The sequence below is a fragment of the Scleropages formosus genome, chromosome 7 (assembly GCF_900964775.1).
Source record: "Scleropages formosus chromosome 7, fSclFor1.1, whole genome shotgun sequence".
In the NCBI taxonomy this organism is placed as follows: domain Eukaryota; kingdom Metazoa; phylum Chordata; class Actinopteri; order Osteoglossiformes; family Osteoglossidae; genus Scleropages; species Scleropages formosus.
This window is the reverse complement of record NC_041812.1, coordinates 29,229,329-29,253,841: the sequence shown is the minus strand read 5'-3', so window position 1 is coordinate 29,253,841 and position 24,513 is coordinate 29,229,329. Positions and strand designations below refer to the sequence as shown.

Below are 24,513 nucleotides of genomic sequence, written 5' to 3'. Positions count from 1 at the left end.
CAGAAAATAAAGTAAAATACTAATCTAGGTACACTGTATGACTACCTTTTGATATAAGCAGGTATAACAAGATTATATGGATTAAACAGGTTAAAAAAGGCTTTATCGGAAGGGTCAGAACCATTACTGCCTGTCCTTGCTGTTTTTCTTTGAAATGTGCACATGTCCAGGTCTAAAGCACTTTGACATTTCACACACGACCGAAGGAAATGTGCTAGTAGGCTAGGGTTTCCTGTACTGCCTTGTTGCTGCCTTTCTGTGTTTTGTGGCCTGACCACGTCAGAGTTTATCTGAGTAAGCCTCAATACACAGTAAGCATCACAGTCCTTGTAGCTGTCACAATGTCTTCATCTAGTATTTGATTTAAGTTCAAGTTTCAGGTTGATTGTCATAGATACAAGTACCACGTACATGTATCATGAAAATCTTCCTGAATGCTTCTCCACAGACTATGGGCAAGGACAATAGAAATACTGCACAAACAAAACAATGAGAAAAAAAAACAGTAAAAAAAAAACAGTAAATAACAATTTAATAACCAACCAGTGTAAGAGTTTTGGATGTTTTCAATATTAAGACATTATTTAGCTGAAGACGTGCTGGTTGTGCACTAAAAAATGACTAACTGTCTGTGATTGACATCGAACATTGTACAGTTTCCGTTCATTGATAAGCGTCATTTTAATTTGAAACACGGAAGTGACGACGCGCGTCTAGGACCCACACGGCACCCGTAGTGGCCAACTGCTCTGAGAAGTGGCAAGATGGCGTCTGAGCCCAACAAGACTGAGATTCTCACCATCTTTAAAAGGCTGAGGGCTATACCCACGAACAAGGTAACATGAATAATGATCCAGAAACGACTTTTTCCGCCGCCTTCTGGTATTAGAGTGATGGAGTTTAGAACAAAATTATTTCTCTCAGTGCTGTTTTTGTGGTTTTTCTTCGGGGCTAGCTAACGAGCTAGTCCGGCTAAGCCACGTCTGCGGTTCCCAGAAAGCTTCTCCCGAACGGTAGTGTGACGGGGCCTTGTCACTGTGTGTTGATCAGAATTACAAGGGCGGTCCTTTCGAACGGTTCACCGTTTTTAATTGATCTGAAGCGTCTGTGATCATCGTGAGCGCAGCTGACAGAACGATGCCGGCCGCAGTCTAGTCATTCCGGAATCCTCGTCGTCGTCGTTACCGCCTTCCCGAGTCCCGGACTCACAGCGCAGTACAACTAGTACAACGCAACGCCAGCGGTACCCGCTCGGTTCTCTGCAAAAATACGTTGTGTTCTTTAGTTTCTATTAAAGTAGCCACTTTGACTAGATTCCCTTGGAGAAAAAAAACGGACTTTTTCAGCTGTGGCCTATTGGATGGTCGATGTTATGCACATTTCCCTGAAGGTTTTGTTTTCCTTCCTCTTCCAGTCATCAGTGAACAGGGTTTTTTTTTTTTTTCTTTTTTTTGGTGTCACACTTGTAAGCATTGTTTCATTGATATATCATTGCTTAAGTGAAGCTTTTCTTCAATAAACCTTGCCCAGGTCAATAAATTAATACAACATATGCTTCTGTCTAATATAAATGTAAACAATTACTGTTACAATTCAGGGTATGTATTGTGTAAAAGGGTACCATAGGGGGTTTGACCTGAACCAGCAACTTTCAGGTTACATCCAATGTATGTCTTTTAAGCATCGATCTGCCTGTTGTTGCCACATGAATGCTTCATCAGCCTGCCTCCTCTTTTATTACATTTATTTTATTATTTAACATGTGTATTTATAAGATGGTCTTATCTTAGATGTTATGTACAATAACTGTAGAAAGATGGGTTTACGCTTAACCAATTTAGCAGGCACTTTTCTCCAAAGCATCTTCCAGTGAACTTTATCACTCCACACACTTTTTTCACAAAGGTGACTTACACTGCTAGATACACTTCTTACAATGGGTCACTCATCCATACATCAGTGGAACACACTCTCTTTGTCACTCGCACACTATGCTAGAACCTGAACAGCATGTCTTTGGGACTGTGGGAGGAAACCCAGACAGACACAGGGTGAACACGCAGATTGAGCTGAGATTGAACCCACATCCTCTCACACCACCCTGGCGCTGTGAGACAGAAGCCCTACTCGCTGTGCTATCATGCCACCCTTGCTTTTTGTGGTAAAGGCTTATACTTTATGATTTGAGTGTTTCTGAGATTTGTATTTGGTTTTAATTTGTGTTTTTAACTAATTTCCTGATTCTGAAACTTCCTGAGTAACACCCCAGTTGCTGAAAACACATTGTATGCTGTAAAGACACTGACAGCTCTTGGTAGAAATTGAGTAATGAAATTTTGTCTGTCTGGTTGGTAGGGTAAATATTTTTAAAAGTGCAATTAGTGTACCTGGTGACTATGTTAAAAGCACATAAATGAAGTGTATTTTTGGTATTTTAAGGATACCCCCCCCCATTGAATTCTGAATCGAAATACTGAATATAGCAGGACAGTGTTGCAACAAGTAGCGCTTTTGTCTCGCAGCACCTGAACAGTGAGAGGATGTGGGTTTGATCCTTGCTCAGTCTGTGTGGAGTTTACACGTTCTCCCCATGTTTGAGTGAATTTCTTCCAGGTTATCCAGGTCCTTCCCAGAGTCCAAGGACATGTTTTCAAGTTAATTGGACCTATTAGCTCTAAATTACTTGTAGTTCGTGTGTGTGAGGGATTCCATTCAGTCACTCACTGTAAGTAGTGTACGGTAGTATGCTTAGCATTGTATGCCACCTTGGGTGAACAGGCGTGGCCTGATGTTACTACATAGTGCTCATTAGAAGTTGCTTTGGAGAGAAATTAATTAAAATGTAATGAAGAAATGAGTCAAGCAGTGCTGCTGATAGGATAAGTAAACTGAAAAGAAGATGCAGAAGTTTGTTTCTGTGCATGAAAATGTATATCTTCTGCATGAGTGATTTCCTTTTCATTGTAGGCCTGCTTTGACTGTGCTGCTAAGAACCCCAGCTGGGCCAGTATACCATATGGAGTGTTCCTTTGTATCGATTGCTCTGGGGTCCACCGGTCTCTGGGGGTCCACCTTAGCTTTATCAGGTACTCACCTGTCTGCTGGTGTTTCCCTGTGTTTCTCTTTGGTCATGTCATTATGAGTAATTGAAACTATTAATTCTAGGGGGATATTCTACATTATCAGTCAAAAAGTTTGACTAATTTCCCGATGCCTGTCCTTTACAGTTAAAAAATAGTTTTGGTGACTGGTTTTGTTTATTTTGCACCCAGGTCTACAGAACTTGATTCTAACTGGAACTGGTTCCAGCTGAGGTGTATGCAGGTTGGGGGAAATGCCAATGCGGTTAGTACAACTATTGCATTGCTCTTCATTTAGTAGAACCCGTGGTTTACCGCTATTAAAGACTAAATTTTTTTTCCAGAGCAGTTGCACTGTGGATGTAATAGACATTGTTAATAACTTGTATTTTTTGGATTTGTCTGTGGGTATTATAATTATTTTAGAGGTCACTTGCTTAATCAGTCGTTCTGTGTTTTCTTGTAGACTGCTTTTTTCCGTCAGCATGGCTGCACGACCAATGACACTAATGCTAAGTACAACAGCCGAGCAGCACAAATGTACCGTGAGAAGATTCGACAACTGGCCAGTGCTGCTCTTTCTAAATATGGTTCTGATGTGAGTTGAGGACAAACTTTTAAAACCCAGTAGAACAGTGTAAAGTTATGTTTCAGAGTGGGTGTGAATTGTCTGATAAGTACTATAACCCTATACCAGAGTTGTTTTGGTTTTCTTCAGAATAACTTTGTTTCACATAGCTTGAATGTCTGTTTTGCTTTTAATTGAATAGCATGTTTTTAAAGTGTGGGGAAAAAAAACTGTTTTCAGCTGTGGATTGAAGCTCAAGGAAACACCCAGGTTACTACACCTGAAAAGAAAGATCAAGATTTTTTTGCAGAACATAGTCAGGTATGCAAGCTTCCACCTGCTTTAAAATATGCTGACTGTTTGAATTATATGCTGTTTGGTAAATTATTCTGCACTGTATGTTGTAGTCTGCAAACAGTTGGGATGTGACAGGTCCTAACATGCTGGAACGGAACGGTTCTGCACCCTCACAGATCGAAGAGGAATCCCCTAAAGTGGAGGGAAAAAATAGCAATGGTACTTGTGCTCTTAAATTTTCACCCTTTGTTCAGATCTCAGAATCATCTTTTGCTGGACAGTGAATGATGAAAGTCTGTGATGTGCAAATGTATTCACATGTGTTTTGATTGCTTGTTACTTATATTCTGGTTTTTATCAGAGCAAGAAGAAGGCCCAAGCATTGAGGGACTAAGCACATCCCCCAAAGCTGCCCTTGGTGAGTTGATCCTGCCCAAATTTCAGTGTTCTCTCCTTTGATATGTGCCACTATGTATTGATGGCATTCAAAAAATAAATTATTTTTATTCAGTCATAATGACTTGAAAAGAACATCTATTCTCTAACTGGAGTCTTAGACAGGTTATATGTTTCTCAAACACCACAATGAAGGGTTGGCTTTAAAGTGAAAGTACCAACTAAAATATTCTTGTCCGGTGATGGCGATTTTAGCCATGAATCACGTTAAGTCCAGTAACCAAGGTATTACACAGGGGTACCTTTGTCACCAATGCATGACTAAGTCATGATAGACTTAAGACTTATGTCTTCTGTAACAGCTGTGTTTCATTCTGTCACGTAGAAGACTCAATGCGTTTGTCCTCCGATGGACCGCAGCCTTCTGAAGGTGACCGAACATCCGAAAAGCTGCTTCTTTGGCTTGGCCCAGTGGCTGGCTAGATGGCTGGCTGGCAAATTTCATGGGCAGATCCCTGGGCTTGGTTGACTCTTCACTGGAGTGTGACGCACTGTCCTTCCTCTGCTGATGCCGTGTGTGGGCAAATATTGTTGACATTGTAATAATCAAGGCTACACCTAACATTCACATAATATACACTTGTACTGTAGCCCGATTGCCTCAATGGCAATTTTGCTGCACAGGTATTATTTGAAACATGTAGTTGACATGGACATGATAATCCTGTGAGTACTGAAGCCTTTTGAAGGTTGCCAGTTTGAAATGTTTCTATTGCGGTTTTTTATTTTGGATTTGTTATTGAGATAGGTTTCTTACATTGGAGAAGAATATAATCATTCTAATCTTTCTTTAATTTGTAATAAATGAAAATTTTCAATACGGTCTGAAATTGAAACACTGACCATATATTTTATTAAACTAGTTGAATGTCAGTGCTTCTGGAGCCTTTTGAGTGAAAGTGTCTTGCTCTTTGCTGTTGCATGAAATTGCGGAAATGAACCAACACTGATTTAAATAGCTGTAATATCTTCACTCTCTGGGTTGCTGAATCTGCTTTAATGACAGGTGCGTTCACAGTGCCAGCAGTGCTGTAGCAAGTTCAAAGTGCGATCACTGGGAAAAGCTGAGATACTAAACTACGTAACGCTCACTTTTCCTTCCTTTCAATCATTCAGTTTAATGGATCAGTTCACTAGCATATTGTTAACATTTCTTTGTATTTCAGATGTGAAGTCCTCTATCATTGGGAAAAAGAAACCTGCAATGGCAAAGAAAGGGGTAAGCTCTGAGGAAGGAGGTATCTTCAGCCATTGTGTAAATGTTTTGTTGGAAAGCTTCTCATGTTGCCGGTCTCAGTTCAGTCCAGAGTGTTAAGCAGTGTACAAGCACATAGTTTGTACCAGCCAAGCTAGATTTGTTCTTGCAGTTGATCACTTTTGGTCTTTATATAAGCTAAATGAAAATTACTTTTTGGCAGTGCTTCAAGCTGTGGATTTGCCGCATGGGTTAGAATTTCACAACAGTTTGAAGATTCTGATTAGTTTCTTAGAACATAGCTCAACAGCAATAGAAAAATAACTAACAGGATACATAGAGAATGAAGAGGGTTGATATGGCTTTCAAGAGTATTGCTCTTTGTATTTATTAATGGAGTGTTTGTGTGTCTCTGTGCGTGTGTCTGTGAATGTGCACTCCTCCCTTAAAAAAAAAAAAAAACCTCAGCTTGGTACTAAGAAAAGCCTTGGGGCCCAGAAGGTGAGCAGCAAGAGCTTCAGTGAGATGGAGAAGCAGGCCCAGGTGGCTGAGAAACTGAGAGAAGAGCAGGCTGCTGAGGCCCGGAAGCAGGCGGAGGAGTCCATGTGAGTAAGCGTTTGGCTTACGGTTGAGGGTGAAATTGCAGAAAAATTTCAGTGGCGCTGGTGGCAGTCTGTGAGGTCTTTCTTGACTCAACATGGATTAATAAATCACATTTTTATTGTTTTATAGTCATCTCTGAGATGCATGTTGCTTTGGAGAAAAGAGTATGATAAATGAATGTGTAAATTTATTGTAAATTGGAGTATATCTTACGTTGAGGATTTTAATTCACGTTTAATGGATAGTATTTCTGCCAAATACTGCTGATCTTGAAATACTCAAGGTGTCTACAGCTTGGCATCTGCATGGACAAACTTGCCTTGATTCATTAATGCTGGCAACTATACCCTCTTTGCAGTGTGGCCTCCATGCGCCTTGCCTACAAAGAGCTGCAGATAGACAGGAAGATGGAGGAAAAGAAGCTTCAGAACCTGGATGGGAAGAAAAGAGAGCAGGCCGAGAGGCTGGGGATGGGCTTTGGAAACAGGAGGTAAAATGGCACTGCTGTACTTAGGTGAAGTGTCTACACACATCTTTATGTGATACCGTCTCCTAATTATTGTCTCTACTTTGTGTTGCAGTGCTGTTTCCCATTCTGTTATGTCAGAGATGAAGGTGATTGAACAGGAGACTCCCTCTGGCATCAAGTCTTCAACTTGTTCAAAGCTGGACATGTTTGATGAGCCTGGGTTCACCTCTGGGCCCCCAAAGTGAGTCCTCACATACTTTAAGAACTACTGAATGAAAAATATATCTTGATGTATCAATATGTCTGACAAAAAGTTGACTGAAACAATATCTACAAACACTAGTATTTTGTGTGCATCCTTTGTTATGACAATGAACAACCACTGATAAAGACCAATACAACAGGTGTAAGTGTTAAATCATGTATTTCCAGAGAATTAGGAGTCTGTGTATCTGCCAGGTACAAGGACAACCCTTTCATGTCGGGTGACACCTTTGCCTCGCGGTGGGACTCAGATGGAGGATCCTCCTTCTCTTCCTGGTCTCTGGAGAAAGAGGAACCCAAGGAGAATGAGGTCACCATCTCCAGCATCCAGCCTATTGGAGAGAGGTGAGTCTGGACTTTCACTTTTTTTGCAATCTAGGAAGTAAAGTATAGAAGGAAAATCAGGAAAGTTTCTGCATTCATTTAAGTGAATTTATTCTAAATAGGTTGTTTTCAATAATTTCCCCTAGTCCCTTTCTTGATGACCCTCTTGAGTTTAACAAAATGCTACTGTCTCTGCTACATAGGTTGCCTAGCCGACGGAAGCCTGAAGCCAGCACTGCTGTAGCCGAATCTAGTGAGGCCAGGCAGAAGTTTGCCAATGCCAAAGCCATTTCCTCAGACATGTTCTTTGGAAAAGAGAGCAATGCTGAGGTAGGCCGAGATCATCACATCTACTTGAGCTGTCAGTATAGACACCAAATCACAGCTGATTTACACACTTGTACAAATGGAAATTGCTTCAAGATCAACATGTCCCGCTTTTGTTTGTGGTTCTTGATCATTTATTTTGAAAACTTGAATGAGTATAGAAGAATGTGGTGACCCTTTGGTATTTGCTGCAGTATGAAGCAAAGGCCCGTTTGGAGAGCATGTCGGGCAGCACCTCCATCAGCTCTGCAGACCTCTTTGGGGACCGCAGCCACTCTACAGGTCTGCGTTACCTCCTACCAGACGACAGTCCGTATACATCTCGGAGTATGTCTTCTTACCTCTGTAGAGCATTAGTAGTTAAATGAGCATCTTTGCATCCGCAGGTTCATCTGGCTTTGACAGTGTGCTTCCATCAGGCCCGGATATCGCCCAATTCAAACAAGGGGTGAAGACTGTGGCAGGGAAGATGGCAGTGCTGGCCAATGGGGTGATGAACACAATCCAGGTAAGGGCGTGGAAGCTAATGTCTGCCCCAGTGTTCTGCAACTTACTCATTGATTAAAATCATTTATACAAACTGTAAAACCTTCCATTTAAGAATCCTGCAATGTCTACCTCTAACCCAGCCATTTGTTTTTGTCCACTCTAAAGGGCACGTTTCTAAGTGTTTCTCAAACTGTATGTGCTGCAATGTTGAGGTCTAATGCACCTCATACGGAATATTCTAAACTTCTAAGTTCTCTGGCCCTCGTCTTTAGTGGTGGGGCTTCCTATAAATCCTAGAAATATATCCGAAAACCATTTTTGATATTTGACGTGTGCTTGGTATGTAGAGCTTTTGATGTTTTTCACCTTGACCGACTTGTCGCAGAATGCATCTTTGCATTGTCTTTAGTCTGCTGAGGTTTATTTTAACAGGAGATAAAACCAGATTTTCAGTACGTTTACTCAGTGTCTATTGCATGTTTAGGATCGTTATGGCTCCTATTGAAAACTGGCCACCTCAAGAATCACAAATACGAGCAAAACAGCAAGAACACGAGTCTTATGGTTTTCCTCCTGGAATGTGCATCAGTATCAAGAGGAAAAAATGAGCAGGATGGTATGACTGTGGTATGACATGTTTGCCTACCAAGACTTTTATAGACTATAAAGAAACTGAACCAGTATTTTTTGTTAGGAAACTTTTCAGTTTTTTTCAGGAAAAAAAGCACTGTTAGTTGTAGGAAGTCTGATTTCAAAGCCATGTGTTTTATTTCCTGAGCTGTTTGATTTATACAATTTGGTCTGCATCTTCAAAATCTTATTTTAAAGTATTAACTTATATTTATAACTGTATTTCACTTTTAGCCATGCCCATATTTTATTTACCCATTTTTCAAAAATGGGTAGTTTATGTATTTACTTTGTTGTGAAAGGGACTCATTACTGCAATTAAGTCTAAAATCAGCTGTTTCCTCATTTTATTTACTGTAAAATTGTTTTTTAGAGGATTGTTGTGGATATAAAAAATTTCCATTTACCCTAAGCAAACAAATTAGTGGGTACAGTATTTCCATGTATGCTGGTCTTGAATGTCAGAAAATGAAAATATTAACTGCCATTTTAAGTATTTCACACTTTTATTTCATGTGGTAAGTGTTTTCATCCCCAGATACTCATGCTGCCTGTCAGTTTGATTTCTTATGAAAAGATTTCTCCTGCAGGATTGTTTTTTTAAAGCCACTTGGACTGAATGTTTGAAATGGTTCTCCTCTATTAGCATGTGTGCAAGCTTTAATTTTTTTTCTCGTGTTGCGTCAGAGGAACATTTAAGTGGTGAAATGGTTTTAAAATCCTCCTGTAGTATTTTTATGATTAGTGATTTTCTTAGAACCTACATAATAGCGGCTGAAAATGAGTGAAATGTTTCTCTAAGGTGTACTAACTAGGAGTCAAGTCAGGTTTGGTTGTAGGAATAAATGACAAAATAATAAAAATGAGCAGTCATGATGACCACTTAGTCCTTTGAAATGAATTACTGGAACTGTGCTTTTAAGGCAGAAGATTCTGGAAGAAGAGTGTATAGGTGGGAACAACTTTGAAGCCTGTACTGAATACTGCTGACTTTAACTGCTGTTTCAGTGGATGACTTGGATGATTGAAGAATAATATATTTCCAGCAGCCTGTTGTATATAAATCTTGTTACCAGGATTGGCAGTGCTGAGCAAGCAGAATAAATTGACTAAAGTTATTCAGCTTCAGTCTTGTAAATAAGGAATGGGGTGATGTACAAGATCTAAGATACAGACTTTCCTAAATGCTTTAAATATTGTTTGGAGGAAGCAAACCAGTCTGCCGCTATCCAACACAAGCCCAGTGCACTGGATGTAGTGTTGCAAAGATTTTTTTATTTTTTAAAACCCAGTAAGGAAGGGGAGAAGCTGTTCTAATTGTTCATAACGGCCACTGAGTAGTAGGTTTGTGTAAAAGGACATAAAACATAAGTTCTTAAGACTGTCAACTAATATGAAATTCCCCCCCCAGCACTAATTTGCAAATGTCACATGGTTGATGATGGGGGTTTGTGTGTCTTTGCTGTTCTTTTAGCCCCACATGGCCCTACCTATCTTTTCCCTTGGTGAATTTGTTCCTGTGAGGTACACAACTTGTATGCAATTAATCAATAAAAAAAAAATGAGACCTCACTTGGCATGTTTGCTTGAGCACATGGTAAAAAGATCTTAACTCCATTATTCAAAATCCATATCCATTTATTACCTGAGTGCAAAATTCCCCAATATGCAAAGAAAATGTGGTTGAGAACACAGTGCAGAAAATACATTTGTACATTGTATTCCTTAGCTTAAATGAACATGCACAGAAGCAGTAGGTAAGACAACCAAGGCAGCTCATTAGAAATTCAGTAACGTGAACAATTCTCCTTTCTTTAGAGAAAGGAATTGAGTTAGCACTTCAGTCCATGAGAAGTAGTGGGCACACAAAATCAGTGAAAAGCAAAGATTAACAAGAAATATTCTTGTTCCCTTACCTCATTCATTTACATGGTTGATTCCCTTTTTTTGGTTACAGCTTATTTTTAGTGAAAGTCACTTGGTTTAAAGATTGTTTTCGCAAGCATTAATACCTAACTGAAAGACAGAAAGGATAAAATAGCACATTAGTTGATCCATGCGTACGAGAAGAACCCATTTTTCTCCCAGAGCTGACAGCGAGCAGCAGAGTAATTCTGAGCTGCAGAGAAGTTGCTGGACAGCATTGCCACATGGGATGGGTATCTGGGCCATTCCATTGGCATGGCTCCTGTATGATACAAGCATGACACAGTAATTGGTACCACTCTGCACCCTGACAACACACTAAATGTGATTCCTCGGCTGCAACCTGATTTGCTTTGACTGCATTTTCAATGGCGAGCTTACTTGGAATTCCAAAAGTTACCGTGAACATAATTTGGCTTATGATGTAGGAGACTGTGCCATCATGTCCAACTCACCTGTTTTTGCAAAGTGTACAAAGTACTTTCTCATAAGCTGCTGAAAGCCTTCGTCTTCTGCACTCATCTCTCCCAGTGCCCATTTCAGATTATTAAAGAATGCCAAGGCATCCAGTACATGGAAGGAGAAGCGACTTTGAAAAGGCAGCAGTTTAGAGACCTTTGCTTCTCTGGACGGTGTGTGGGTCACTAAGTAGCGGTACACAGGGCTCTTCAGGGCTTCTGGAAGAGAAGTTTGATGGAGGGTAATGAGAGAGCAAAAATGAACCAACTATGGCCAAAAATTAGTAAAAAGTACAAGAATACAAACAAAAAGTTGAAAGTATTTAGTAATTCACTTAATACATACTGTTTTATTTAGAATATATGTGTCCCTTTAAATTGGCAAATAAGAAACGGCATTAACAGATTAATTTATAGGAATTACTGTAAGTGCTTGTCTGCAGTTATTTTGACCAAAGGCTGTGGTACTGAAAGCTGAATGTGAAGTGTCCATTTAGTCAGTGCCATTTCTTTTATTTTGGGATTTAAATTGGTATACTAAATTCTGAGTCAAACACAAAACTTATATAATATTAACAGTGAAGACAGAATTATAGAGACCAAATATTTTAGTCAATTTCTATTTATAGAAAGTTGTGTTCCTTGAAAAGAGTAAGGGTGGCCAATGTTTTTGGCCAAGACTGTATATCCATGCAACTTTCTAGCGAACGACCATAAATACTATTTTAATAGTCACAAGCCACCTTTGATGGACACATCTGGAAACATTCCAAAATGAGTTCCAACCTCAAATGAATCACAATAGTAAAGCAAAGGCTGTTGCATGACAAAACCCTTCTTGGGCATTACTTGCAGCTCTCCTGGCCTTATCGTGAGCTGGACAGGTGACTCTCATGTCAGACACCAGTGTGGTGAAAAGTCTCTCAGGGCAGCGGTCATTGATGGGACACTTGGCAGAGCTGGGATACAGCTCAATGGCCTGTTTGGCGAGCTCCGCTCCAAAAGGTGACAATTTCTCTGAGAAGGAAACGGGAAAAAAAAAATAAAAGTAACACCTGGTGGACAAAACTAAGCAGTAAAGTCAATTGAATGGTAAACTTTTTGGTTTCTAATTGTACAACCCACATACACATTGACTGAAACCGCTTGTCCCAGACGGGGTTGCGGTGAACCGGAGTCTAACCCAGCAACACAGGGCACAAGGCTGGAGGGGGAGGGGACACACCCAGGAAGTGACGCCAGTCTGTCGCAAGGGACCCCAAGCGGGAATCGAACCCCAGACCCACGCCAAACCTGCTGCACTACTGCGCCCCCCTAACTGTACAACCCTATTTCCAAAAAAGGTTAAGATGGTATAAAAAAAGGCTACTAAAAAGAAAAGAGTGATTTGTAAATTTTTTGAATACAAGTCAGTGTAAAACAATAAAGGCAAGGTATTTCATGTTTTACCTAATCAACTGCAGTGGTTTTTGAAGCTATAAGTTTATTCTGAAATTGATGCTTGCAAGATGTTCCAAAAACGTTGGGACGGTCAGGTTTTTTCCGCTGTGTAACATCACCATTGCTTTTAATAACATTTATTAAGCGTTTGGACACTGATGACACCAGTTTGTTAAGTTTAGCAAGCAAAATTTCTGCCATTTATCCACTATACCGGTCTTCGCTGCTGTACTACTTGTAACACCATTATTAGTCCTATATTACCCCTGTCCCAACTTTTCTGGAACCTGTTGCAGGCATCAATTTCAGAATAAACATATATATTCAAAAAACAATGCAGTTGATCAGGCAAAACATGAAAATACCTTGTCTTTACATTGTTTTTGTTTGAATACAAGTCAAAGTAAATTTACAAATCACTCCTTTTTGTTTTTATAAGCATTTTCCATACTGTCACAACTTTTTTGGAATTGGGGTTGTACCCATTGTATTTGTGAGGCACCTCGCAGCTCCCATACTGTTGATTCAAATGTAGGATTTGAACCCAGTTCAGTCTATGTGGAGTTTAAATGTTCTTGTTTCTGAGGATTTCCTAACGATCTAAATACATACCTCGGATAAGTTAGTGACTCCAAATTACCCTTAGCGTGTGTGGTGCACTGTGACAGACTGGCATCCCATTCAGAATGTACCCTGCCTCGTGGCCCTTGCTTTCACGCTATACTACTCACCACACTGACCTTGGCAAGTGCTTATTAATAATGAACAGATGGGTGGATTGATCTACTGAAAGTAATCAAATGTTGGATTTAAAAAAAAGAAGAAACCCCACACACAAAGCACAACCAATGGAGCACTTACCAGTCACAAACCAATGATAGTCATCCCAAGTCCAGAGTGAAATGTTCTCATAAACTGGACTAGAAAAGAACATACAGACCAGCTAAAAATCTGCTTTGGATTAAAGCTGATTCAGATATAATCATTAGGTGTCTGCTATAATTTATATGCAACCTTTTTTGAGCAAGGTGGTTTTAGTTTATTCCTGAGCAGATGTTTCATTTGCATTCTAGTTGAAGAATTGAAAAGAAATCTCAGCTCCAGCCACCGTAGTTTCCAACGTACATTTCACATGAAGACACAAGCGAAAATGATAAATTACATTGGCCTGTCAAGATGACTTTCCCATGGAGGCATGAAAATGACTAGGAACTACCACCAGATCCACATACCACCAGTCCACTTCCTGCTCAGTGGTGCCGATGACAAATGGAACGTCGGTGTAGCCACTGCCTTTCTCCCAGGTCTCAAAGGGAGGAGCGAGCAGAACGTGTCCATCCACCACAGCCACTGGTCCATCAAAACGCTCCTTTACTGGAATGTCTGCAAGATCTTCTGCTGCCCAAAAAGGGTACTCCTTCCATGGTATTGCCTAAAGTGGGAGGAAAAGAATCTGAATTAAACATGACTAAATTTAACATCTTTCCACAAGACCTCTGAGCTCTGTTTACATTTACATTTATTCATTTAAAAACATTTTTCTCCAAAGCGACGTACATCTCGTAGAAAATACAATTTGTGCATTACCTCAGGAGAAAGAGACATAGCTGCAGATGTGGGATTCTTAAGTACAGTTAGTTTCCTTCACCATCTGCAACGGCGTTCATCTCACATTAGCTGCTGTTACTGGGAGCAACAACCCAAACAATTTTGGATTCCACTGCTAGATCTCAGTAAATTTATGTCTGGACAGATGGGCGGAGCCAGTTCAATGTGATGAAATTTTAACACCAACCCTCAAAATGAATCCCTAAAAAGCAAGCCACCAACAAGACATTCTCAGGGTCACTATGTACCTTACACTGGCTTTCTGTCATCTATAGCAAAACACAGTGGGGACTAAAATCATTTGAAGTTTGAGTACATTTGCTGGAACCAAGTCTCTCTGCCCCACCATCCATAACCCCGATGGAGCAGTGTGCCTCTGAAGAATGCTGTTATATAGGCATGCTGGTTGAGGTGCCATGGACTTGGTGAAGATCACAAAGTCTGGCCAACAAAGCAACCCAGACATGATACTGCCTCCTCCATGATGGACAGTGCAAACCATACAGCCACAACTCCTCTGCAACTTACAAATTCTAGCTGGCTGAGCCCAAATATTTATCAATGATACAGAATTTACATTTACATTTATTCATTTAGCAGACGCTTTTCTCCGAAGCGACATACATCTCAGAGAAATACAATTTGTGCATTACATTAGGAGAAAGAGAGACATAGTTGAAGAGATGCGATTCTTAAGTAAACCTTCTTAAAACAGAGGGAGTGTCTATGTGCCAGTTTCATCCTCCGTGAGTTAGGGAAAGAAATAATATTGCTAGTGGTTAAAAGTTGAATTTTATCACAAACTTAAGAAAAAACCAAGCATGTATCAGCACCTGGAGAACTTGGGTCTTTGAGAGCTTCTGAAGACACTCCAAGGTGCTGCATCCAGACTTATTGAGGAACACGAGGTTGTCCTTCTCGGCCTTCTTCAGGGGGCTGTTGTAAACATAGGAGCCACTCATGTCAATTGCCCTGTGGAACAGGCCCTTGGCAAGTGGTGACATCATCAATGTCCACACTGATGTCCCCCCTGCATAGAAAGGAACAAGCCAATGACAGTGTGTAGATACATAATATACAGCATACTCTACAAATACATCAAACAGACAGTGGGTATCATTTTAAAAGGCGAATACCTGAGCTTTGTCCAAATATAGTGACCCGTCCTGGATCTCCACCAAACAGGTTTATATTCCTCTTGACCCACTGCAGAGCTGCTATCTGATCCATGAAGCCATAATTTCCTACAATGTAAAAAGATGCCATACAATTACGATATTAGTTAGACATGCATCAGATCACCCCCAAACAAATTTGGCAGTGGAGGGTTTGCAAAAGAAATTAAATTCCTGTATAAACATTTACAGACACCCCTCGTCTTACGCAAATAGACGGTTCCTCAACCCCTTACGTAAGTTGAAGTGTACGTGTGTTGGATTCCCCCTCGCCCTCCGTTACAGAGCCAAGCCTTCTCATTTCCTTCGCATTTGTTGCAAACATGGGTATAAAAAAACATTACACATAATTCTCTAGTAAATGTCAGACATATTAAATACTATAATAAGACATAGGCCTAGTCAATGAAATAAATTTTTACATTTCTACAAAGTTTAAATTAAATTTAAAAAATAGACTACTGCATACGGTACACGTACGGCATTGTACTGTGCTTGCTTACCTTATATCTAGTAGTATGCTTGCACACAAGAGAGTGCTATTTTTGCATAATTTATCATTTTTACATCCGTTATTGCACCTTGACATTTCTTCGTTATTACTGTTGTTTTCATGCTAGCTGTTCCTTTCACATGCTCCTTTATACATGCAGCATCCTTCACTATCATATTTACAGTCGATACGGCTAAACCAAGTTCCCGTGCTACAGACGACAATCTTTGTCCATCTTCATACTTCCTTATTATTTTCAATTTCATCTCCAAACTGATTGCTGTATGCCTGCGAGAAAGTTCTCGATTTTCATAAAGGCGCACGTTTACCACCATAGCATTTTGAATAATGAAAAGGGTAAGCGCCGGAAAACAGACACACCTGCAGCCCTCTCCATGAACTACTCATTCTCATTCTCCCACACCCAGCATCCATCTGCCAGAGGTGGAGGCACAAGCCTGCTTGTCTCCATCACTGCCCCAATCACACTCATTGTGGTCATTCTCTATCGCCCTCCTGGTCATTTCTTGGATGATCTTGGCATCTTGTTGAGCTCTCCCAGGGGACAACACTACGTTCTCCTGGGTGACTTCAACCTGCATGTCGAGGATATTCATGCAAGTGGCCTTCTGTCGCTCCTGTAGTCCTCTCTCCCTTCTGCTGCACAATTTTCAGATCTGTCAACAGACAATTTTACAGATGTCTTCCTCTCAGTCCTATGTTCCTCTGTAGACTCTCTCTGTCCCCTAACTTCCAGACCAGCATGCCCCAGTTCCACCCCATGGCTGACTGATACACTACATGCCAACAAGAGCAAACTCTGGGCTGCAGAGTGACGATGGTGGAAATCAAGGACTCGCACAGACCTGAATGTCTACAAGGATCTCTTAGCAACCTTTCATTCTGCTGTCTCTTTAGCTAAAACCACCTTCTTCAACAATAAACTGCAGTCTGAAATTAAACAACACAGACTCTTCACCACCTTCTCATCCCTATTCTGCCCTCCTCCTCCCTCCTCTCTTACTGCTTTTGCCTGGTTTTTCTGAGACAAAGTCAACGCAATCACGGACAAGTTCTCAGAATCCGCTTGCCCCGATTATGCTGGACCTCCCTGCGAAGTCACACTCTCCGCATTTAATCCTGTCAGAAACTAAAATCTCCGACCTCCTGCTGTCACTCAGAGCCACCACCTGCTCCCTTGATCCGATCCCTTCACCACTCCTACAGGACATTTCCCTGCAACTTACCTCTTATTTCCAAGATAATCAACTCCTCACTCTCCTCTGGTTGCTTCCCATTCACCTTCAAATCTGCCCTCATTTCACCTCTGCTAAAGAAACCCTCTCTGGATCCTGACTCAGCCCAGAACTTCAGGCCAGTCTCCCTCCTCCTATTTCTGTCAAATGCTCTGGAATGGGCAACCTGTGAGCAGCTATCTGCATTCCTCACCCAGAATGAGCTCCTCTACAGATATCAGTCTGGATTCAAAGCTGGACATTTCACCAAGCCAGCCCTCCTGGCAGTGTCAGATGCTCTCCATTCGGCGAGAACGGCCCCCCTCTTATCAGTACACAGATAAGTTGTTTTAGACCTTCCTATTCTCCTCTCTTGGACAGCTTGGGATCAAGAGAACTGCACTGAAATGGTTTGAATCCTACCTATTGAAAAATTCATACCAAGTAGTCTGGTGGGACTCTTGATCATCCCTTCAGCCTCTCTCCACTGGCATCCCAGAGGGCTCAGTACTGGGACCCTTACTCTTCTCAACCTACATCTCTTCCTTCAACCCTGTCATTGCCTCCCATGGATTCTCCAACCACTGTTATGCCAATGATACCCAACTCTTCCTCTCCTTTCTGCCCAGAGCTACAGACAGTTCCATGCGCATTGCTGCCTGCCTCTCAGACATCTCTGGCTGGATGTCTGATCACCACTTACACCTCTTCAAAACAGAGAACCTTCACCTCCCAGCTGGCCCATCTTTCAGTTAAAAGCTCTATATCAAACTGGATAACACTCATTTTGCCTACTTCTTCGGCTAAGAATCTGGGAGTGATGACTGACTCAAGTCTTTCACTCAACGAATTGAAAGTACAACCCGAAACTGCAGATACATCCTACATAACATCCACAGGATCCATCCTTATTGCACAACAGACTCTATTCAACTACTTGTCCAGGCTATGGCTATATCCTGCTTGCACTACTGCAACTCTCTCCTGTCTGGCCGTCCAGCTACTGCCATCAAACCTCTACAACTAATACAGAACGCTGCTGCGCGAGTTGTGTTTGACCATTTGAAGAGTTCCCATGTATCACCCCCTCCTCATCTGTCTACATTGGCTTTCTGTAGCTGCCCGAATGTAATTCAAGACTGGTTACAGCCCACAAAACTCATCAACGGACCTGTTCCCCAATATCTACAAGACTTGAACACTTGCGACACCCCTATCAGACTGCACTCCTTCACCCCTGCCTGCTTGGTCATCCCACAAATGAAAGGTCCGAAATGAAAAGCATGAAAGTTTTTGGTTTTGGCTCTGATATGGTGGAATGATCTCCCTCCTCACTCAGAAGCGCTGAATCTCTGTACATTTAAGAAAGGTCTCAATCAACGTCTTTCACACTCATTTCACCCCAATCTCTTTATTTACATCGGGGTCACCAACCTTTTTGAAACTGAGAGCTACTTCTTGGGTACCGATTAATGTGAAGGGCTACCAGTTTGCTTTTTGGGGGTTTTTCACCGGTCTCGTGAAAAAAGACTGCTGTTTGCACAAACCTGCCTTTAACTCGCGGGCTTTTTCCACTCGTAATGCGCTGCCCGGTGGGTAGTTAGCATGGTAGCTTGCGTGACACGTTCTGAAATGTCTCTCAACATTGTGCCGCTTTGCCGTCGCCACAGTCGCCCCGCAAATGAGACACACGCAGGAATCTTTCACAGTGGTAAAAAAGAACTCTTCCTCCCATTCACTGTGAAAATGATATGTTTTCTTTCTTTTTTCTGCCATGTTTTCGGGGGTAAATCATCTCCTCCCCTTCACTGCGCCCGCTAGCTGCTCTCTACGGCAACGGTTGCCGTGGAGACCAGCTAGCTCTAATCTAATATGAAATAATTTTTAAAGTTTTTTTTTTAATATTGTCATTTTCAAATTTACACCAATGCAACTGTGATTTAAAAAGAATAGCAACAAAAAAAATTAGATGCAGCTTACTGGTAAGTGGCGCTATGGTGGTGAGCTATTTTTATAACAGGCCCGCGGGTGACTCATGTGATCCTTGCGGGCGACCTGGTACCCGCGGGCACCATGTTGGTGACCCCTGATTTACATGTTTATGTTCAATAGTTTTGTGATTCCAAATTATTGAATAATGGGTAAACCCTTTGACCGGGTCCTGCTCTCTGGCAGGTCTAGGGTTCAAGTCCCACTTGGGGTGCCTTGTAACACACTGGTGTCCCATCCTGGGTGTGACCCCTCCCCCTCCAACCTTATACCCTGTGTTGCTAGGTTAGGCTCTGGTTTGCCGCAACCCCATTTGGGACAAGCGGTTTCAGTCAATGTGTGTGTATGTGCGTAAACCCTTATACAGCTACTGTGTGCTGTACACTGGTTCATGTGGTGGATTTTGACAAATGAACTGTACTCTAGAATAACGTGTCTGAATCCAAAGCTCTCCTTCTGTTGATGTGATGCACTCATTGTATTTTTCTCTGCAACGTATGTCACATTTGGAGAACATCTGCTGAATGAATAAAGGTAAATGCTTATCAACCAAGAAATTTAATGAAATATGAAAAAACAAATCAAGTTGTTTTAAAATATTTAACAATTTTGATGCTAACTGAACAGTTTTTATGAAGAGAATGACTCGTAAAAATTTAGTACATTATATATGTACCATAGTGGACACCACTGGTTATATTAAGCTGCATAAAAGATAAGGCTATGGTATTTTGAAGGTTGTTTGCTTAAGTTTGATGCCCTACTCTTGCTATAGTTTGGGTTAAGGTTGTTGATTCCATCTTGATACTGACTGGCATATGCTTTCCCATAGACCCTGCTTTGCATTATGACAACTAAATTCCCCATCAAGGAAATTACTTAAAATTTGGTTGGCAGGCTTGACAGTAGCCGAGAAGCTCAGTGTTCAGCAGCAAATACCTTTAATTTATCATTAAAACACTGGCTGCATTCACTACTTGATATCTTCTCTTCCACACCCTCCTCTGCAAGGTTGAACAATGCTGCCCCTAGGCTTTTACAAATATAGGAAGCTGGTATAGCAAATATGAAGAACTTTTTACTTGAGTGAAAATCCAGATTTTTTTCTGGTACAGTAAAAGTATATGTGTACAGCCTTCTTTCTTAAGGATTTACTTTATTTTATTCATCCCAAATGGGTTAGGAGGTTGTTTAAAGGAAACAATGATTTGGGTTGGGGGACACCAACTTGACCAAATGATTAGTTAAGAAAAGAAGGAACATGAAAGTCTTGTAGATTTTTACCATACTGAAATGTCAAACTATTTTCATAAATGAAAATGCAGCAATGGACTAAGTTAGCTAAAACAGTTGCAACACCGCCAAAGTGTTACACATTCTTCTCTACTGTATATACTTCACACAGTTTATTTTAAACAAAAATTAAAAAAGAAAAAACCTTAAGTCGAGCCTTGAGGCTTACCGGAGGTTTTGGTTGGAGAGTTCTGTCTAAGAAGTGATAAGGCAAGGAACCCGAAAGCATTCAGGCGGTAGTTAAAACTAACGTAAACCACTCCAGTACTGGCGGCCAACTCCTCTTTGGGCGAGTAGCCTTCCTCGGAGCCACTGAGCATGTGCAGGTAACCCCCATGAATCCAAACCATCACAGGCAGCCTGGCGTCTTTCTGCAAGGTCGGGGTCCATACATTCAGGTACAGGCAGTCCTCCTCCCCTTGCACCTTGCCGTTCTCATCCAGGGGCTGCACCTGGGCGCACACATTGCGGAAGTAGGTGGCATCGTAGGTCCCCCTCCAGCAGAGGCCAGACATCCGGAGGTCGACTGGGGGCTTCCACCTCCTGTCCCTGACTGGAGGGGCAGCATAAGGGATCCCCTTGAAGGAATACGCTCCGCTCCTCCAGTGACCGCTCACTTTGCCGCAGTCAGTGGGAACGGTGGCAAAGCCGTGTGGGGGCATTTCGGCCATGTAGGCCAGGTACCCGGCCAGGATCAGGAGAGACAGCACTATGCAGCTGATGAAGAAGATGCACTTGCGAGAGGGGACCAGGAACGGGTTCACATAGTTGCGCCTGCAGTACCGCACCTCTTCCTCTCCCTCTTCCTGAACAAGGTAGCGGTACTCATTTCCGTCCCGCACCTCGTAGACGTCTTCGTTCATGGTGATTCTGAACAAAAAAAGTGCACAGAACAATTTTTCCCAGGTTGTGGCTGCAGCCATTTCCACAGAATGCCGTCTATAGCTGTCACAATCATCATCATCATCCAGTCTCGTAGCACAAAAACTTAAAAAAAGAAGTTATGAAGAACTTGATAAAGGAGTTAAAACTGAGAAAGGTATTCATATTGCATAATCTGCTCAAGAAATTAAGATTAACTACTGAATAGTTGGGATTCTTAAAAAGACAAGTTCAACTAAACACATGAACAGATTTAATGTTAAGTTAATGTTAAATTTCAAGAGGAATACCCTAATTATAGAAGTGGTGATTAAAAAAAAAAAAACAGTGTTTAAACTGAGCTAATTTTGAGAGGGTGTTTATACAGAGGTTTTTACAGTACAATATATGATGACCATATGAGGGCAGTATGGTACTATGGCACAGGGAGTCCCCAGGTTACACATGTTTGACTTAAGTACAACCCATAGTTACAAACCATCCCCTTACTGACCGGAAGGTAATTTTTTTTTTGTCACCCTTAAGTAACAATGAAATAAAAATTTCATAATTAAGCCTACTGTATTACAAATTTGAGTTACATACAGTGGTTCACAATAACAAATGGGCAGTACTTTGCGATGCGCATCAAAACACCATGGTTAGGAGGGTAAAAAAAAATTAAAGCCAAATACAGTGTTGTGTGTTACTGTATTTGACTTTAATTTTTTTGTTTTTACCCTCCTAACCATGGCACCAAAGTGTAAATGTGATGTAAGGGATGGTGATGCATCTATGAGAAAAACATGAGCACAACTGAAACTAAAGTGGAAATAATAAAGCGATCGGAAAAAGATGAAACACCAATTAACGTTGGAAAAGTGAACATTGTTTCTTTTATGTTTTGCATGCACTCTCTCTCTCTCTCTCTCTCTGAAAGAGCACTCAGCTTTAAAGACACTTCTCAACCTCTTCCCAGTTGCGCAATCTCACGTCATACAACGCCCTCGCTGTGTTCTCAAACCCACCTCGCTCTGCTCTTCCAAATCCTATTTCTCATCGTACCCCAGTCCCGTTACACGACTCTTTGACAACAACTGCCCGCCTCGTCCCTCGACCACGATTTCGGATCCTCGCCTATTTCAGTTCGTCAATCGCTCGACCATTCGCCCATCCCCGACCACGAGAACGCATCTAGTCCTTTGATTCTGAATAAATGATTGTGCACTTGGGTCCAGCCTCCTCTGTGTCCTCTGTTCATCATGACAGTAGTAACATTTTCTTTTTCTATGTCTCTCTATTAAATATACAGTAGTTACATTTATTATTATCATTATTGTATTATTACACACACACACACACACACACACACACACACACACACACACACACACACACTTTCTGAACCGCTTGTCCCATACGGGGTCGGTGGGAGCCGGAGCCTAACCCGGCAACTCAGGGCGTAAGGCCAGAGGGGGAGGGGACACACCCAGGACAGGACTCCAGTCTGTTGCAAGGCACCCCAAGCAGGACTCGAACCCCAGACCCACCGGAGAGCAGGACCTGGTCCAACCCACTGCGCCACCGTGCCCCTGTATTATTGTTATATTAAAAGTGTTTTAGTGTATCCAGAAGTGTTTCCTTAATGTTCTTTTATGCATAGAAAGGTACACTATATAGTATATACTAAGACAAACATTTGACAAACTGACGTCAGACACCCACCATACCCAACTGTTCCGACTTACGTCAAAATCAGAGTTAAAGACAGATTGAAGAACGGAACTCATTCGTAATGCGGGGACTGCCCTTACTTACACAGCACGTATAATGATCCGGGCACGGCCATTGCATTGAAGTATGTGGCACTTCTGTTTTGCTGGTGTGAACCAGCAACCCAGTTTTAATAGTTTTTTTTACGTTTCACTCCTTTAAAAAACAACTCAAGCTTTCATCGTAAAGAAAAACAAAGTTTCTGAAATCCCCCCCCCCCGTTGCCATTACACCGCAGTTCTTGCGCTCGTAAACCCCACCCCTTTATCAACATCCCGCCCCCTTCGCCACGATACCGACCAATAGGGTTGCAGAAAACACAGCCTAACATTACACCGCACCGCACCGCGCCCCGCCCTTCTCTTCCCTTCCCTTCCCCCCCGCCGCGTTTACTCCACTGGCTCTGACTTCAGCGTCCTGCGCTCGGAGAGAACAAACAAGGGACGCACTTTACCACAGAACTGCAATACTTTTAATTCACCTGCTGGTATATGTATGACTTGCAAAGAGCCGCACGCACGTGCTCGGAAAGGACAGCGATGAAGAGAGAATGCACAGACAGGACAGGAACTGCGCAGTACACGATCACGAAGGCGGTGTTTACACACACGTCCTACGGTGTGAATCCGTGAATAACTGAACTCAAGGCTGAGATGAAAAGATCGGCTGTGTTGTATGAAATAGAACCGCTACGACAGTTTTTCCCTCAGACACAATACATACAATACTCACGTTTAAAGTATCCCATGTGAGGACCTGCAGTGCTGTGTCCCCCGCGCGCGCACTGGAAATGGCTGCCCGCCCCCCCCCTTTTCTTCCCCCAACTTCCAACCCCCCCCCGCTGTTTGTGCGCGTTTAAAGGTCCCACAGCGCAGGGAGAAGGAAGGAGCGCGACTGTCCAATCGCGACTCCGGGCCGAAACAAGGGCTGTGATGAGCGCGACCGCTCAGGAAACGAACAGGCGAACAACTGCAGCTGAGTTATGTGTTGTGTAGTGTATTTAAACGCAGATCGTGCCTACACGCAGTTTAACATGGGTTCGAGTCTCAGACTTACATCCAGGACATGACATGTTTCTTTGTGAGGGCTAAACGTGGCCGTGTGGTGGGTAGACCACTGTTATTGCATTTGTATGCAAAGGTTGCAGGTTCAAATCCCACTTCCAACCTAGCCTTGAGTAAGGTTCTTGTCCTGCATGGTTCCAATGAAGTTACCCAACTCTTTAAAAAGTCGTAGGTAGCTCAACATAGCAAGTGGCCTTGGAGGAAAGGGACAGGTGTGTGAATAAATGTGAAAAATGTCCAATATCTGAAAATTCCCAGCAAAAAAAAGTTTCTAACTTTAATAATTTTTTTTGTACAAGAATGAACTCTCTAGCAAGTGTAATAATTTAAATACTGATCTTTCACAATATTTATTCAATAATAATATTGTGGTGCACAGCGCCGTGGGTTTGGATGGGGCGAAGAAGGACGCAGAGGCAGGGTTCATCTCGAACGTTTTATTAGAATACCGGCACACGGGAAATAATGCTCTCGGTCCAATGAGCCTGTTTCCTCC

General features: G+C 41.9%; 2 protein-coding genes across 4 annotated transcripts; one reads left to right on the top strand and one right to left on the bottom strand.

The window, feature by feature from the left end:
• The first annotated feature begins 750 nt into the window (after positions 1–750).
• Positions 751–10,734, top strand: arfgap2 (ADP-ribosylation factor GTPase activating protein 2). Of its 3 annotated transcripts, none has more exons than XM_018743359.2 (17): positions 751–836; positions 2,968–3,086; positions 3,273–3,345; positions 3,547–3,678; positions 3,889–3,969; positions 4,122–4,164; positions 4,307–4,363; positions 4,727–4,771; positions 5,568–5,620; positions 6,065–6,201; positions 6,558–6,689; positions 6,781–6,909; positions 7,128–7,277; positions 7,460–7,586; positions 7,778–7,865; positions 7,970–8,091; positions 8,557–10,734. In XM_018743359.2, the coding sequence occupies exons 1-17, from the start codon at positions 765–767 to the stop codon at positions 8,575–8,577; spliced, it is 1,581 nt and encodes a 526-aa protein (XP_018598875.1). In that variant the 5' UTR covers positions 751–764; the 3' UTR covers positions 8,578–10,734. The 3 variants fall into 3 exon arrangements, with proteins under 3 accessions (XP_018598875.1, XP_018598872.1, XP_018598874.1); XM_018743356.2 differs by having other exon boundaries at positions 4,056–4,164; XM_018743358.2 differs by lacking the exon at positions 4,727–4,771 and having other exon boundaries at positions 4,056–4,164.
• Positions 10,735–10,737: 3 nt separating this feature from the next.
• On the bottom strand, positions 10,738–23,762 carry LOC108929058 (para-nitrobenzyl esterase). The gene is made up of 9 exons (XM_018743355.2): positions 23,686–23,762; positions 20,489–21,189; positions 15,271–15,378; positions 14,968–15,164; positions 13,759–13,958; positions 13,388–13,446; positions 11,936–12,103; positions 11,084–11,305; positions 10,738–10,890 (listed from the first exon to the last, which is right to left on the bottom strand). The coding sequence occupies exons 2-9, from the start codon at positions 21,180–21,182 to the stop codon at positions 10,748–10,750; spliced, it is 1,791 nt and encodes a 596-aa protein (XP_018598871.2). The 5' UTR covers positions 21,183–21,189; positions 23,686–23,762; the 3' UTR covers positions 10,738–10,747.
• Positions 23,763–24,513: the final 751 nt, after the last annotated feature.

Coding starts and splice junctions, on each gene's coding strand:
- arfgap2 (XM_018743356.2), top strand. CDS start 765: ATGGCGTCTGAGCCCAACAAGACTGAGATTCTCACCATCTTTAAAAGG. Junction 837..2,967: donor GGGCTATACCCACGAACAAG/GTAACATGAATA, acceptor TTTTCATTGTAG/GCCTGCTTTGACTGTGCTGC. Junction 7,866..7,969: donor GGACCGCAGCCACTCTACAG/GTCTGCGTTACC, acceptor TTGCATCCGCAG/GTTCATCTGGCTTTGACAGT.
- LOC108929058 (XM_018743355.2), bottom strand. CDS start 21,182: ATGAACGAAGACGTCTACGAGGTGCGGGACGGAAATGAGTACCGCTAC. Junction 13,959..14,967: donor CAAAGACCCAAGTTCTCCAG/GTGCTGATACAT, acceptor CTCCCACTTTAG/GCAATACCATGGAAGGAGTA. Junction 10,891..11,083: donor TGTACACTTTGCAAAAACAG/GTGAGTTGGACA, acceptor TGTATCATACAG/GAGCCATGCCAATGGAATGG.